Consider the following 17,958-nt stretch of genomic DNA (forward strand, 5'->3'; position numbering starts at 1 on the left):
CTATTAGGTGTTCAGTGATGGGGTCCTCGTAGGTTCTAGAAGATTGCACAACATAATCAGAAGAGGCAATTGGTTTGCGCTTGCACAGATTGTAGTGATCCATCACTCCTGAAAGTGTCACTACAACAAAAGTCGATAAATCCATAAACCAATAAGTAACTAGTAACTAAGTACTGCTCTTGTTTTGTTAATATCTTCCACCTAAAAGCACATCACTAAATTAAAGGGTCAACTGGCTGACTTCTAAGATTTGGTCAAACCTATCCATCGATGCATGTAACTAAATTGGACAAAATACTTTTACTCAGCACTTGGATCAAGTGGCTAGATCTGTCTGGATCAGAATGTTGAACAGGATTCTGTGCTATTAAAATACCTTCATGAAGTAAAATATTAATTTCACCAAGATAAGTCCTACTGGTCCTCTGTGGATTATCTATAATTTCTACAATATCATTGAAAACTATAAAGTCATGATTAATCAAATGCTACAATAAAATAAACTTCAGATATCTAGGCTCTAGCAAGAAAATGTGGAGTAAAAGTGATCTCTTTCATTGGTTAACCGAGGAGCTTTAAATTAGCTAAAGAGATTTAAGATGAAAGCATTGGAGACTACTTATGTCTCCTTGTCAGGCATGACTCCAGTCCAAACTTTAAGTTTAAGTGATAAAGTATATTGAATCGTAATATCCGAAAAGCAAGGGTTTGACTATATTTTGATTTACTCATTTTAGTCAGCTTTTCAACACATGGAACATATTTGCTTTCCTGATGTAATTTCAGTGCTGCATGTTCTGGGACATAACCTTAGTGTGACCTGTGATCATGTCAACCACAACCTGGTCTGCATACCATGTCCAACAAAGACAAGTTAGAATATTAGCAATGGCATTTATGATATAATGACAGATCTTAAGGGAGCTGAGTTATGAGAGTTACTGAACTGCCATTTCCTATCACATGATCTTTAGGTTGCATTTAGCAATGGTAATGTTTCTCATTTCCCAAGTAAGTATGAGAAGACAGAAACAAACTATTAAGAACTGCTTAGCTCAAGCAAAACTTTAAATAACAAATATTAATTATGGTGTGTAGCAAAGAAAATACCTTTTTTTTTAAACTCTGGTTATGATGCAGCTTCAGGTTTAGATATTTATAACAAAAATAGTGAATCGACCCGCAGGGTTCAAGATCTGCAGCAGATCAGCTGGTTTGGAACCAAGAGAATGGAACTCTCCAGAGAATTACCACAAAGAGTTTCTGTGGTAGGTGGAGTCTGCCTGTATTGGATTGCTGTTTGGAGGCATTGGGGTCCTTTGCACAGGTCTCCTGTGCATTTGCAAAATATTTGTCTTGGTTTGGTCAGGGAATGCCAGACCAAGGTGTAATCATGTACTAAAGTGTTGTGCATTATTTCTACCTGGGTTTGTAAGGGAATTTTTGAGCAAAACATTAGTGTTGTGTAGTGCTATTATGGTCTAAATAGATGAGAACATGTAGCAATCCGACTTTTCCTTTGTATGTTAAAAATTAATGTGTTTATTTCAAGATTACCCAGACCATTGTTTCACCATCTGAAGTGGCAGGACATGAAAGGTTTCACGGTAAACACTACCAAATCCTGGTTGTGTTAGTCAGTTTAAGTTTACTTACATTAGGAAAGAGTGCAGACCTGTATATATGTTTTTGATGTTATAAAGTCACCTTGCAGATTAGAAATGTTTATCAGTATGACTGCACACTGACATCTTTCCCTCCAAACTACATTTCAAATATAGTTTGTATGACCTCAATTATCATTGGTGGTAGTATAGTTCAAATGCACAAATTTTGGACTTATAGAAATAAAATATGTTCTACTGGAAGTTTCTAAGTTTAAAAAAATTCACCCGTTGGCAAATGAATAATATTGCCAGTACACATCGGGTGACTGTTAAATCCCCCATATAAAAATATACTGCGATGGAGCTGTGGAAAAACATGACAAAAGGAAGATATAGTTAAGTATAACATTCCTGATGTTACATGGATTGTCATTGACTTGATAAACGTATTCTCTTAAAATCCAAACCTGATGTAACCGTAGGTCCTGATGATGAAAGGTAAAGGGCTTCATCTCAGGACTTGCACGGCATATTAGCTTGGGAACAATCAACTTACTTTGTAGATATATGACAAGCTTTATTGCATCTTGTGTCCTTCATCTTAAATAGATACCAAGCTGTCTGCTAATGCTTACTAAGTATCCCATATGTGTGTACATATGTTATTATTGTTATTCTGAGGTAGGTGATCTGACCCAGTAAAAATCAGATTTTTAAAACCTTTTGTCTCCTGGTAGGCACATCTAGTGTTCCATTAATGTCACACAAAGTGATGGGAACTGGTAATACATGTTCATTATTAGCATAGAACTATTAGAAATTCAACAACATCAATAAACTCACCAATCAGTATTCCTATTCTAGTAAACAGCTGTTAATTGTTGTATAATTCCATCTGAAACACTCTTATCATGTTACTGGTGTTAGTGCAGGATAAAGAATTATTATTATTATTCAGGATTTATGTAGCGCCAACAGTTTGTGCAGCTCTTTACAATCTTTTAAGTTGTAAGCCCTCAGGGGCAGGGTTGAATTGTACTGTGATTGTAATGTCTTCCTTATATTGTAAAGCGCTGTGCAAACTGTTGGCGCTATATAAATCCTGTATAATAATAATAATAATATAAAGAGGGCATTACACTTACAATTCAAGTCAAGACAAGATGGTTAGGATGGCCCTGCCCGTGAAAGCTTACAATCTAAAAGGGAGGGGCAAGTGATACATGAGGAGGTAGCTTTGTGGGGATGAATTGTTTGAGAAAGTAATAGTTCAGTGGTAAGTTTGAGGCAGCATAGGCTTCCCTGAATAGATGAGTCTTTAAGGATCGGCCAAAGGCCGACAGAGTCGGTGATAGACAGGTTGGAGTAGGAGTTCCAAAGGATGGGAGAGACTCTAGAGAAGTCCTGGGGGCGAGTATGGGAGGAGTTCATGAGGGAGCTGGAAAGCAGAAGGTCTTTTGAAGAGCAGAGGGGACGGTTAGGGTGATACTTTGAGACCAGGTTTGAGATATAGCCGGGGGCAGAGTTGTGGATGGCTTTTTAAGTGGTTGTTAATATTTAGAATTTAATCCTTTGGGCGACTGGAAACCAGTGTAGGTATTGGCAGAGGGGGGTTGCAGGCAGGGCCGGCCTTAGGCACCCTGTGCGAGAAAGCTTTACAGCGCCCCCTAGTGACCACACCCCTCAGTAACCACACCCCTCAGTAATCACACCCTTTCAGTGGCCACACCCATTTCTCCAATACGGCTCAATTTAAAGCCTCCCATTCCGTTAAGTCCCCAAGAAACAGATTACAAGCTATGATAAAAATAAAACATTTATTCAAAAGGTATTAATTAGGGCTGCGGAAATTAACGATTAATCATTACATTTTTTAATCGATCAAAATTAATTTGATCAGTACTCACCTCTCCGCTGCCTTCCGGGTCCCGTCGGAGATCCAGTGACGTCACGGACATCGACGTCACCGGACTCCTCCCCCCTTCCCTCCTTTAGCCAACGGAGCCACTTGGGCCCAGGCCCGGCGCTACCTTTGGAGACAGTGAGAGGAGAGCTGCACTTGCAGCCCTTCCTCTCAGCTGTCACAGGAGTTCTAGCACAGTGTTGTGCTAGAACTCCTGTATTGGAGGTGACAGGTTCAATAAAAAGATCCTGTCACCTCCAATGGCCATCACACAGGGGCTTGTTAGCTAGCTCCTGTGTGATAGCAATAAAGTTAAGTGAAAAAAAAAAAATTAAATAAAAATTGATAAAAAATTATAAAATAGATAAACATTTATGAAAAAATAAGTAAAAAATAATAATGAAAATGATAAAAAGTAAAAGATAGTAAGATTAAAAAAATAAAGAAAAAAAATTCTAACAAATAAAAAAGTGAAAGAGAATCAGATAAATAAAAATGTAAAAAAGTAAAGAAGCAAATAAAAACTTGCCTACTATAAAGTGACTAAGGCTGGGTTCACACCTAGGCGTATTGAATATGCGCGTTTTTCGTGCATTTTTTTAACCGTGTGAAAAACACGCGTTTCCGAGGCTGTACTGTACTTGGCTGTATCCCAATGGAAACGCCCGACCAAAACGCCCCAAAGAAGTACATGTACTTCTTTGGGCGTAGGGCGGTTTCCCGCGCGTTCGTACTCGCGGAAAAACGCCCAGATGGGAACCATGCACATTGAAAATAATGGCATTTCCCTGTTTGAGCGTTTTTTCGCGAGTACGAAAGCGCGGAAAAACGCCCAGGTGTGAACCCAGCCTGACAGTCAGTATACTGGATAAGTTTTATAATTAAACTAACTCTCTACGTTTTTCTTAAAGTTTAAAAAAACAAAAACTTACGTCAGTGCTACAGTTTGAATTTCAAACGTATTTGTGTGAACTGTGAAGTTAAGTCATGGATTGTTGAAACTAACTAGTGTCGGGTGATTGTATATAGTGTATACCACATTTACCACTGACTAATGCAGAGTTGCAATGCAAGCAGATCAGCTAAAAGTAGTTGGATCTGTATGTGCGTTATAATGAATCAAAATTAATCGATGAAAAAAAAAAAATCGATTAATCAAACTAGAAAATTTTAATCAGTACCAGCCCTAGTATTAACCCCTTCATGACTGACGCCTTTTTTTCATTTTTTTTGCACCCATGTTATATTTCACATTTTAGGCCTGAAAATTACTTAAAACCCCCAAACATTATATATTTTCTGAAAGCCGAGACCCTATAGAATAAAATGGCAGCAGTTGCAAATTTTTATGTTGCACGATATTAGCTCCGTATCAAACCCCAAAATTTAGTGTAAAATGTACCTAAATGCCCCAAAACACACAGAAATACAATTTTTTTTACTAAAATATAAAAGATGAGGTTACACTGAGTAAAACGATACCCAACATGCCCAGGTTAAAAATTGGACGCCTCCGTAAAATGGCGACAAACTTCAGTACTCCAAAAAGTCCATAGATGACGCTTTAAAAGCCCCCACAGGTCATCAATTTAGAGATACCCAAAAATACTGGCCCCAGAATTATTGCTCTCACTCCGGCGTGCACGGCCATACTCAACATGTGTAGTGCGTTCGTCGTTTTCGTACGTAGGCGCACCTGACGTGTGCTTACGTGGTGATGCGCGTGCTCGCGGGAGTGGGGAACTTTAAAAAAAAATGTAAATTGTTTTTAGATTTATTTTATTTCATTTTTAAAACTGTTGTTTTTTTTTCTTTTGATTGCTATCAATCAAGCCCCCCCATGTGATAGCAGAATTTTTTTACTTTTGTATTTACTGTTCCTTTAAGAAACACCCTATGTAACTAATAATATACAAAACAGACATTAAGCAGTACACTGCATTTATAAAAAAAGAATTTACTTACAGAAAAGAGTTTTGTAGATATGCTGCCTGCTTCTGCGGATTCTTGCTGCCTTTGTCTTCTCAGTGCGCATGCCATATGAGCTCCTCATCCCTGCTCCTCCAAGCAAGGCAGGGACAGCCGCCCACGCCGTCTTTCCTGCAGGATCCGCCTATGGCCTGGCCTGCAAGTACTTTTTCCAGTTTTAAAGATGGCCGCCGCACTGTCCAGAGCTACAAGGGAAAAGTTGGGGGAAGGTGCAGGGTCGGGAGCAAATATCATGAGCTCAGTTTTTAAAAGGTTGAATTTTAAGAAGTGTTGTGACATCCAGATAGATAAGTCAGTTAGTAAATTAGTGACGTGCAAAGACACAGAGGGAGTTGGTTGTGGAGTGATTACTTTGAGTGTTATCGGCATAGAGATGGTATTGGAAGCCATGTGAGGTTATCAACTGACCAAGGGAGAAGGCATAGATAGAGAAGAGAAGGTGTCCAAGGACAGAGCCTGGGGGGACCCCTACACAAAAGGAAGAGTGGAGTTTTTTTGAGTAGCAGCGGGTGGTCAACTGTGTCAAAAGCAGCAGAAAAAAGTAGAACAAAAGTAAGAAGCCGTGACCATTGTTTTAGGCAGTTAGCAAGTCATTAGTAAGTTTTAGGGGCAAAAGTCGGACTGTAAGGGGTCGAGGAGGTTGTTATCAGTGAGGTGGTGGCTCAGGCTGTTGTAAATTAGGCATTCAAGGAATTTGGAGGTGAATGGGAGTAATGAGATTGGTCTGAGATTGTTGAGGGTGGTAGAGTCCAGTGACGTTTTTTTGGGTATTGGGGTGACCAACACATGTTTTAGAGGGGAGGGAAAGATGCCAGTAGAGAGGGAAAGATTAAAAATGTGGGTAAGAGAGTGTAGAATAGAGCAATAGGGTGACTGGAGTAGTGGTGAGGGAACAGGGTCCAGGGGGCAAGAAGTCAGGTAAAACACCCCAGTGTGTCTATTGAAAGACAAGGACATAATAGAGAACCTTGAAAGTACTCCTCTCTGCTATTCTTGTGAGTACAATGCCTATGTACTTAATTTTTTCATACATAAATCCACATTTAATGCACTAGGTGGTATGCTCTGCTCTCTTTCTTTTGTTGTTTTTCAGTTGTGGGGTTCCTCTACCTGCATGAAGAGCAGCACACCCATTTTGGCAGTATCCTGAGAATTTCTTTTGGCTTTTTCTTTAGCATTTTCATGTGACTATTTGGACCATTGATCCCTCCTACTAGTGCGCTGACTGGTCTTTTGTTGTTTTAGGTAGAACCCTAAAGCTAATCATACAGAGCAGATCAGGCTGCCTGGGCAAGCAAATTTATGATTGACTTAGATATAAACAATTGCAACCAGGCTATTTAACACTGATTCAAATATCGAACAATGCAACACATATGGCACTGATTAAAAATATTATTTATCAGAAACGATCTATTGAAAACTATCATTTAATTGATTTGTATTATAACGGTTGTCTGACAAACATGCAGATATTTATTTGATCCATCAGAAATGATCAATAACATTTCGTTACGGATAATCAACTTGCCAGATCACTAAAACAATTGAATGGAAGTTCTCTGGCCCATGATTTTTATTAAATGTGATCATTTTAATTGCTCAAATTATTGATTGATTGAATGATCATATCGATGTGTGTGGCTACCTTAAGACCATAAATAAGCAGATGATTTATGACTGGCGGTAAATAATTTTCCCACTCAAGTTCAAGTTGTTGGGATGCAATAATTTGGCTCATGGATGAATGCAGTATGTAGAAAGAAAAGCTTCATCTCCCAGTTCTGCACAAAAAAGTGGGAGATTTTGTAAAATCACTTTGTGCATTCACTTCTGATTAAAAGTCACCACACAAAAGTTCCATGAGAGCTGCACACAAAGGCAGAAGCTGTAATTACAGATGGAATTTCTATCAACTTTCTTTGCCAACTACTTAGAGGTTAGGGTTTGATTGTTTAGGTAATTTGTGATCTTGGTAAAGCACACTAGAGAAACATCCCTATGTTTTTAGACAAGTACTGGTCAAAATGGCTTGCTACTTGGCTCTCAGGGACTCACAATGTTTGCAAGTGATTATGTAATATCTTAAATGTTTTCAGCTATCACAAGTCTGTGAAGACCATATAATTCTTTCTAAACCCACAATCAATTGTCAGTCTCCAGCAGCCGGCCATCCACTCGCTTGGAGAAGGAAGGAGGGAGGAGAGGGGAGCCGTTCTGAAACATAGGGGTCTATTCACTAAGCTGCCGTAGGCAGCCGAGTGAATGACCGACCTGAAGCAAAGTGAGCCGAACACTGTTCAACTATTCACTTCAGGCTGGTACGGCTGATTTCAGCCGTATATCGGCTGTAATCAGCCGTACATCGGGTGGCTTCGCGTGGCTTAGGGTCGGCCGAACATGCTCAGCATGTTCGGCCAACCAGAAGTGCAGAAGGAGTTCGACTCAGCCGATCCAACATCTGGATCGGCTAAGCTGAACCTCCGGCAGGCTACTCGCTGCTGTTCGGTCTATTCTTATAGATGCCGAACAGCAGTGAGTGAATAGCCGAATGCCGCTGAGCTCTGTGGGACCGAGCAGAACAGAAAAATAGTTAAAAAAGTAAAAAATAAATAAATAGAAAACGATTGTGCGGAGCGGTGACAGCTATCTCCACCCAACTGTTTTCTATTGGCCGGCGCTTCTGCTACCGTCAAAAAAAACAAAACATTTTCGCCATAGGAATGAATTGCTAGATTCCTATTGGCTATTTCAATTTACAATAGCCAATATCAAACTAGCTATTGCACCCACCCAGTGCTGCTGTCAATCACTAGTGGGGACCTGATGGAGAACTGCAGCAGTGGGCGGGTGCAATAGCTAGTTTTCTATTGGCTATTGCAAATTCAAATAGCCAATAGGAATCTAGCAAGGCATTCCCATGCTGACATTTTTTTTTTTTTTATTCTGACGCCAGCCAACGGCTCCGTGTCAGAATAAAAAAGAAAAAGAAGTGTTTCTCTCCTGGGCGGCCGGGAGCGGGAGTCTCCCAGAGCGCCCGGGAGATTTGGGCTGTCTGGTGATCAGTGTCCCTGGTTAGCTGGTAACCAGGGACGCTGTTCTCTCTGCAAGTGGCCGGAGCCAGCCGTAACATCACGGCTGGCTCTGCCCAGCTGTCAGAAGCAGGCTGACGGCCGGCCAATGGCTGGCCGCTCGGCCAGCTTCGGCTTTCACCTCAGCTCAGTCGAGCCGAAGCATATGCCTTCGGCACGACTGAGCCGCCCAGCCGACTTCGGGAGCTGTATGGAAGCTACGGCCAGATCCTTCGGCTGCTTCGTGAATAGACCCCATAATGACTGTAAATGGTTGGTCAAAAATGTAAAGAAATACTTTGCTGGGCAATGTATAATTGTTTGATCTGGAGTCATTATTGAAAAAAAGTTTGGGAGACTAATACTACTTTATATCAATAAAGATGTACACCAAAAAGAGGAAGTTAGTAGTATGAACTGTATTGTACTCTCTGGAATACCCCCTCCAGTGCTGACTGAACAGTTGAGGGGGCGGGCACAGCTGGCTCTGGCTCTAGAGAGGCAGCTGTCAATCAGGCAGCAGGGTGGATCCTGACAATATTGTTAGGGTGCTTCCCAGCTGCAGCATATAACAGGCAGTAGCCCGCTAGATGCTGACTTTGGGTCACAGGAGTACATTAATAAATGAACTCCTTTGACCCAAAAGAGGACTTAAGCCAGAAAAAAAGGTTGGCTTTAGTTCTCTTTTAAACATTCTCCTAATGAGAGACAGTCAGGGGAATTCATCAAAACTAAGGCAGACAAAATCTGGAGCAGTTGCCCAGGGCAACCAATCAGCTTCTCTTTTCAGTTTGTTCAGTTAAGATTTGAAAATGAAAGAGAGAAGCTGATTGGCTGCCATGCACAGATGCTCCATATTTAGTTTGCTCCAGTTTTGATAAATTCCCCTCTCTAAGTTTTTTCATTAGCCAGATCTTCTAACTTTAGTCAAATGCTCTGTCAGTTGCTAAAATGTCATACAGTATGACTATCAGAATACAAAGAAGAGGCAGGATTTATATGACAGCTGCCATACTTTGAAAGGAAGAAAACAAATTGAAAGGGTTAATCCATGCCGCGACCAACAGCTGCCAACCAGGAACACAGCTTTATGTGCGACACTATTTGATTTCCTCGGATTCAATTTTGCTCCGCAGATGTTGTCTATATTTTAGACTTAAATCTTTTCAAACAGAAGGTATTTATCTGTGTCTATAATGGCATTAGTGGTCTGACTGCTGGCCCTAGGGCCAGATTTTTATCATAGGCACTCCTAGTCAGTTCTCAGTTGTGATCACTTTATGCACACAGTATGGCTGCAAACATGTGCTGGGTGTCTCCTGACTAAAAAGCTGACCATACACTGTACAATTTTTCTCATTCAGCCCATGGCTAAAAAACAGCTTGATTCCACGATCCATGCTACGGATGAGGGAATTCCCTCTTCTGGCTAAGGTATCCTGACAGTTGGCACCCTGGCTGTCAAAATATAATTGAACAGTGACTGCAGCTACAGTCACTGTTCGGCTGACAATCTTCCACCCAATTCCTTTAACAAAAATCGACTTTTGACAAACTGGGTGGTGGCGTTAGGGCCACCCACGGATCAAATTTTACCCAATTCAGAGGGAATCAGACAAAATTCAATCTGTGTATGGCAAGCTTAATGACAAATAGACTTTTAGATACTGATATCCACTCTTCCCTATACACTGCAAAGTTACTCCACACAGCTGCCTGCGTTTATTTCTAAAATGCAAGCCATAATGTGGGGCCTGTGGTGTGTCACAGAGCTCTCTGCTTAACACTGAGAAGCTGGTCACATGACTCTGACAAGTCACATGACTGGGCTTTCCTCCTGGCTTGTTTTCTTTTTTCATTTGAAATTCTCAATACACATTACACTATGTCTAGGATTCGCCAACAGTGAGGATTCCTTCCATTATTGCTGATTCTATCTCTGTCCACTTGGGAGGTTTGAGTTTTCCTGCCTACCATTGCATGTTTATGCATCTGCTATTGCATTCTCCATAATTTAAAATAAATATATAAAATCAGGAAAAATAATGGGGCCCCCTCATAATGGCCACAGCAGGTATGCAGGCCCAGCTACCAGAGTGCAGACAGCTAACCAATACGGTCCTGCAAGGTGGTTTAATGAAGAACTAAGGGGTTAGGGCTTTTCCCCATAGTTCTCCTATGGGTAACGGGAGGACACAAACTAGCGTCCTCCCGTCACCCAAAGCTCAGTATACAGCGAGCCACAGCTTGCGGTATACTGAGACGCCGAAGTCGGGACAGATCCCGACAATGCTGTCTGGATCCACCCAGCTGCGTGAGTGACAGCTGGCTCTGCCTATCTAGAGGCAGAGACAGCTGTACCAGCCCCTCCCCCATCCGTTCCACCAGTCAGCACTGGAGGATAGGACAGGGGAGGGGGGAATCCAGTCACTCCCCTGTCACGGCTCTCTGCCGGAACAGGATCGAGAAGTGAGCGAGCAAGCGTCACAGGTCGGCTCAGATTATGAGGCTGAGTGAAAATCACTCACCTCATCATTCTCCTTTAACTCTTCAGCATGTACAAAAAACTGAAATGTAAAAAATCATAGCTAGCTATCCCCTTCCATGTACTGTTAAGGAGGGGGCTGTGGAGTTCATGTTTACCATAGTTAACCCTGTCTGTGTCTATACTGTGCTGGCATATTTCTATCAGTTGCAAACTAGATGGGCAGTACTGCCTATGATAACGAAAGGTTAAAGATCTCAAGCCATGGGTTTTGATTGGTATTGATTTTTACATTGATATTGTCTGGCAGAAGAGATTTAATTTTTTTATGCACTTGATAGACAAAATATGTACAAAACTACACCAACCAGTGTAAAAAACTAACACTGTAAAAACTAACACTGACCAGTGATAGTTTAAACAAATAGCGTTATGGTAGATAAAAAGTATGAATCTTATTAATTATGATTCTGGTACTGGTTCTGGTTTTCAAATGAAATAAACTTGTATTTTTTTTTTTTAATTTTGGAATTGTTTGTAATGTAACACTAAAGTTTAAAAAAAATATTTGTTTAAAAAAAAAAGAAAATAGGGAGCTAAGGGGAAGAAGTTGTTGATTAGAGTTGATTATAGTAAACTAAGGGATAAAAACATGTTAAATAGTAATTATTTTATGGAACAAAACTTATTTTTTTACTTTTTAGGTTTCTTTTTACTGGCTTCATGTCCACATCAAAGATTACTCTTCTGACCTGCAGATGAATGAAACAGAGTAAATACAAAGTAACAATAATGTTATTTTGTATGTCTGAATTTTATAGTGTTTATAAACACTGTTCAGAAGGTGTGTTTTTTTTTGTACAGCAGAAGCTGTCAAACAGAGGCAGGTAAACTCCGGCCCTCCAGCTGTTGTGGAACTACAAATCCCATGAGGCATTGCAAGATTCTCACAGCCGCAGGCATGAATCCCAGAGACAGATGCATCATGGGATTTGTAGTTTCACCACAGCTGGAGGGCCAAACTTTCCCCTGCCCTGTAACAGCTACTATATAACACAGAAACCCCCCAACTGAAATTTTGACAGCCAGGATTTTCCAGCAAATGAGGGGGAAGCAACAGCGAGGGGGAAGGGGGTAAGGACAGGGTGTGCTACATACGCTCTCTGTACTTTAATAAAGTGTGTTTTCAGTTCTGCATGCCCAATGCTCATATCTAGTTAAACAAAGACATCCCTGTTGTTTTAAAATAAAATATTATATACAGCTGCTACTCAAGTCATATTGTAATTAAATGTTAATAGTAATTTTTCATTTTTGTTTGCAAAAGTGTAAAAAAAAAAGAATATGTCCCTTCCCTACAATATGACATTCTAAGGGCTTTTTGTACACCATGTATAGTATGCCCCATAAATCTAATTTCCTGCTCATGTTATTGGTTCACAGCTTTTACTAAAAGTCTGCACTGATCCTGAAGTCAAATTACAGGCATCCACTGAAATTGGAGTTTCTTCTTCTGGTAAGAGACTGGAAAAGAGTAGTGCAAATCCAATGGAACACCAGGCTGTTTATCTTCTTATTACAACACTGAGACTAGGGCTGCAACAACTAATCGACATAATCGATCATAATCGATGATTGAAAAAGTTGTCATCTTTTTCAATCATCGATTAATCGGCTTCCGGTTAGTTGGCCCTGTTCACGGCTCCACACACGCTGCGCGCCGCACCTCCATCTCACGCTCGCCGCTGCCAGACCCGCCCACATCCACGCTCCACACGCTGCACCTTCTCCTCGCCTCACCGCCCGCCCACATCCACGATCGGCGCAGGGAGAAGTAAGGAGGAGCAGGTGTGGGGGGATGACAGCCGCCGATAGACAGGCCCGATTTCAGAAGCAAGTTGCTGGAAGACTGCTCAGGTAAGCCTGCACTTTCCCACACATGGTGCTCTGTAATGTATTGCTGGGATTTGTATTCCTCTATAGCTGATGGTACATTGTGCTGTATACTATACATAGGAATACAAATCCCAGCAATACATTATACAGCGCAATGCAGAATACCGCAAGCTATAGAGGAGTACAACAAATCCCAGCAATAGTACATTATATACAGCACAATGCAGAATACCACCAGCTATAGAGCACTGCAAAACCCAGCAATTGTACATTGTACAGCACAATGCAGAATACCGCCAGCTACAATGTACTATAGCTGGGATTTGTAGTCCTCCATTGCCGGTGCCATTCTGCATTAATTGCTGTATAATTTTAAATTTTTCATTTCACTATATTGCACACCACACTTTTTTTTTCCTCTTTTTTTACTTCCACCGCTCCAAGCTTGCTCCTGTGATGGACTACAATCTCATACAAACTAGAAGTCCCATCATTGGAGCAATTTAAAAAAAAATTATTTTATTGTTTTATCCAATTAATCGGACTTAACAATCGGCTAACTAATCGATTTTGAAAATAATCATTAGCTGCAGCTCTAACTGAGACTGCTCAGGCAGTTATAATAAGGGCAGATACTTAGCATTAGGAGGAAGGCAATGATAAGGTCTACATTGAATTCTTAAAAATAGAGTCGGGTAAAAATCTGAAATAAAGTTTGCTTTAGTTTTTATATAGTGTATACTTCACCTGTGAAAGGGGGGATAGCTTGTTCTATAAATAAACTCTAAAGTTTTCCAGAGTGTTGATATTGTGCTATTCTGTGATCTCTTATAAGTTTTTATAGTAAAACTGTATTGGAACTAATTGTTCACCACAGTGGTACCAGTTGAAATTTTTGGTTAATTTAATGCTCCTAAAATGCATGCATAACTGGCAAGGCAAGTGATTGCTGTAAACATAAAGGATGGCAATTTTAAAAATACATTTAAATATATTCTTATGTTTCTTATTTATTTTAAATATTTATGTTGTAGGTATTGAGAAGAATAATACAAAACAATAATACAAAACCTTGTTTAAAAGGTAGATTGTTTTTCATGGTAGAAATGTAATACATTATTATGTTAGTAAATAAGTACTATTGATTTGTATAACTCACTGTGGACTAAACACATAGAACCCACCTTGTGAATGCATGAATTGTGGCTGTCTCTTCCAAAAAAATGCCCCAGACAGTTGGTATGTGTTCCTAAACCACTGTCGAAGACTTCATTGATCATTTTTATAGATACTGCACATACAGCAGATCTGTTTGTCAATTCGGGAGAGTCTGGCTTACTTTGGGCAAAGACAGCATATAAGATGTCATCATTTGGACTGAATCTAATCTCATTTTGCAAGGCTTCCCCTGCTTTGCTGATAGTGGCAGCTTGTAAAATATTGAAATTCTCTTGCATAGCCAATCTTTTCCTGCGCCTCTCTGTATAGAAACAGTCAAAAGGCATTTCAATATAGGAGCGCAACTCAGAGTCTGAAGCACAGAATCTGATGATTCTAGTGTGATAGGCCTGGGAGTCCAGAGATTCTTTCTGTACTGTTAAAAAGTAAATAAAGTTGTCACTTTTAAAGGTATGAATGTATTGGACAGGATGTGACTCTCTAAATTTGGGGAGGATATCCATGTAAGAATGATCTGTAAGAAACTCAAATCCATCTTGTGTTTCTTTCAGTCTCCGGATCGACACTGAATGAAGACTGGAGGGTGATTCTCTAAGAGTGTTGCCTACATAGAATGTGACAAACCTATCCTTTTCGGTTACCAGGATCTTACTTCCCAAGTCACTGACAACACAGTCAGGGCAATCTGAGACATTTGTAGCCAGCGAGGAGAACAAACAGTGAACGTTACTTCCTATGTCCCAGGGTTTGTCTTGGTTAAGCACATGCCGCTGACAGGTTCCTTGATGAACACTTCCACAGCTTATCAGTTGTTCCTCATAGAAGTCTTCAAAAAGTAAAGCCATATTGACATTGTCCTTCCAAGTACCATTTGAAGTGTGTTCCTTATCCAGACAGCCCTCACAAGGTCCCCCACAGTCAGACTGTTCTAATACAGGTCCTGTTTTGTACTCAGATACTTTAGTGAGGTTTTCATTGAGTACAAAGAGCTTGTTCACTGCTCCGACATAAACGTAACCATTGTGCTGAAGGATATTTTGTATTTGTGTATCAGCGGTGAAGGAATGGAGGTTATATTCAATATCAAGGTTCATCTCTGACATTTTAGCTGTCTCTTCGCACTGTTCAACACTATTCCACACTAGCCCGCAGAAGATTACCAGGACTGATAGAACAGGCACATTCCTTGGCATCTTGGTCCAAATAAGCTGTTAAAAAGAACAAAAGTATTAAAAAAGTATATACAGAAAAAAAAACAATAGCTTACTTGCAAATGTCTAGACAGTAAAAACAAGCACTTTGAGATGATACAATAATTCAAAATAGAAATACCTGGCTGATTTAACATAATAGTATTGAGATCATTTTTAAACAATGATGGTCTGTGTTTTTGTGGTATCAACGCCAATTTTATCCCAGGCAATGATTAGGTTTACAAAGCTCACACTTTTCTTTTATCCTGAGTTACAATGGTGTGGTTTGATGTGGTGCTGACCGATGACCAGCGTGACATTTCATGCTCTGTGAAACGCTAGGCTGATTACAGTGGCTTCATACAAGTGTGAGCACCACAAACACAATGTGAGTCACACATCTTGTTTTTCTAATGATACAACATTATAGTTGTTGAGTAAAAAATGATCACACAATACAAGAGAAAAGTCAGATGTTGTTATCAGAGGCCAAGGAAATGCATGACCTTTCCTGAAAAATACTAGCCTACTGTATGTCAGATAGCAGAATGAGATTAGTGGTAAACAATAAGCCAGGTCACCCAGTCCCATGATCACTTAATACCACATGGCAGCAAAACATATTTATATATGGGCAAAACAAGGAGCTTTTTAGTTTTCTATCCATTGGTAGTTGTGTGTACAACCATGTTGTAATAAAAATGGAGAAATATTTATCACATGGTGTGTGCGGATAGTTTGGCTCAAGATGCTTAAACGCTTCCTTAAAGTAACACTAAACTCAGGAGTTACACCTTACAAATGCATTGAAATACCCTAACTATTAACAAAAAAGTATCTTAATTATCTTATTTGTGTATCACTCCACTGTAGATCCTCAAATTATCTCTGAATTCATGCTGATACTGTCCTTCCTTCTGGGGGGTGGCTACTTTTATTCCACATGGTCCTTGTGTGTGTTGTAAAGTAGCCACCGCTCCAGACTCGCTCCCATGATGGACTACAATCTCAATACAAATTAGTAAACTAGACATGAGATTGCAGTCCATCACAGGAGTGAGCTTGGCATGGTGGCTACTTTACAACACACACAGGGACCATGGAGAACAAAAGTAGCCACCCTCCAGAAGGAAGGACATTGTCAGCATGAATTCAGGATCTACAGCTACATGAGTGATACACAAATAAGATACATTTTTGTTAAAAGTTAAGTTACTTGAATGTATTTTTAAGATTTAATTCCTGACTTTAGTGTCACTTTAAACTGCACCTGCAGTTATAAAAATCATACTATCATATTTTTGCACGGTGTGAGATGTAAAATTGAACTTAGACACATGCTTTCAGACACTCCTGGATTAAACAAAAAGTATTGTGTTATATTAGTCAATTGCTGCAAAATAAAATTCCAATTGATTATATTTTCCATTGAAGGTCTGTTTCAAAATTATTACCAAATGCAAATGTCCTTTGACCTGCTATCTTGTATCTCTACGTAGTTTCAGCAGAGCTTGAAATCAGCAGAGTGCTTTAGCATTAACCAGCAAATGTTTCAGGGATGGTTGGTTGCTAGCCTAACAATTCCAAATATTTAGTAATGTCTAACCAATCATATAAGTGCTTTCCGTGCCATCGTTAAACTAGGGCAATGGTATTGTGATATAGGTTATTACACCTATGGAATTTGCTAATAAGGTTTCAGTGATTTGAAGCATTAAGTAAATCTGAAAAATGACAAAATATCTTACTCAGAGGGGTTGATTCATTAAGGGGGTCGAGAACTTTCACTTTGCGAGTCAATGCTGAATAAAGCTGCATTCGCTGTAATCATCAATTCAAGCATCCAATCATGTGCAAGCAAACATCCTGTTTTTTTTGTTTTTAACTTCCTAGAACAGGATTCAACATGGACATAACTTCACCTTATATACTAAGCTAAGAAAACATTCACTACTCTCTTAGTATTTCAACACTCTTAAGTCAACCACCTTACTGGTGAAGTAGTAGTACACATCTCTCTTTTTCCAAACGATTTGAATACATGAATTAGCAGTGATGTGTGCTTTCTGCAAATGATTAATGGCCAGTTCTTATCAGAAGTAAGTGATTGTAAATATAGGCCTTGTGTTGGAAATCCAGGGTGTAGGCTCAGGTGGATGTTGTGCAAGATATCTCACTATAACCTTTGTTTTCCTCCTAAATAAATGCAATATGCCATTTCAATTGAGCTAAATATGTTGGCATTATTTTTTTTTACTTTTTATTTCACACTGCTTTGTGTTGCTGTCAGTTTGTGAAATACAGTACAGAACCCTGAGGATCAGAATAACAGCAAAGCATCTAACATTTTCAGAAAGAGGTCAACCATAGCAATTAAATACACCATATTTCTCTAATGACAATCAACCATGCAGGGCAACGCAACATGTTCACTGCAACAACTGGTTTCTGTAGCAAAAATTTATCACATTTCCTTTGTGCTCTCCGCTAAATTCCCTACAGGGAATGAAGAGAAATACCCAGTATTGATCATAAGACTCACTCTCCTTCTCTTGTTTAACAGCAATGATGCTTGGTGACTGGTCCAATGTTGTCACATGGGCAGGAATTGGGCTCTCAGTGTGGTGTACATAGC

General features: G+C 39.8%; 1 protein-coding gene across 1 annotated transcript in view; it reads right to left on the reverse strand.

The window, feature by feature from the left end:
• Nucleotides 1–15,334, reverse strand: part of MET (MET proto-oncogene, receptor tyrosine kinase) — a 94,534-nt gene extending 79,200 nt beyond the window's left edge. Inside the window, exon 1 of the mRNA XM_018558899.1 lies at nt 14,136–15,334. Within this exon, the coding sequence (XP_018414401.1) occupies nt 14,136–15,323 (1,188 nt within the window). The 5' untranslated portion in view covers nt 15,324–15,334. The remainder of the gene's footprint in view (nt 1–14,135) is intronic.
• Between the last annotated feature and the right edge of the window lie 2,624 nt (nt 15,335–17,958).

Source organism: Nanorana parkeri, unplaced genomic scaffold (assembly GCF_000935625.1).
Source record: "Nanorana parkeri isolate BGI_ZX_2015 unplaced genomic scaffold, ASM93562v1 scaffold15, whole genome shotgun sequence".
NCBI classification, from domain to species: Eukaryota; Metazoa; Chordata; class Amphibia; order Anura; family Dicroglossidae; genus Nanorana; species Nanorana parkeri.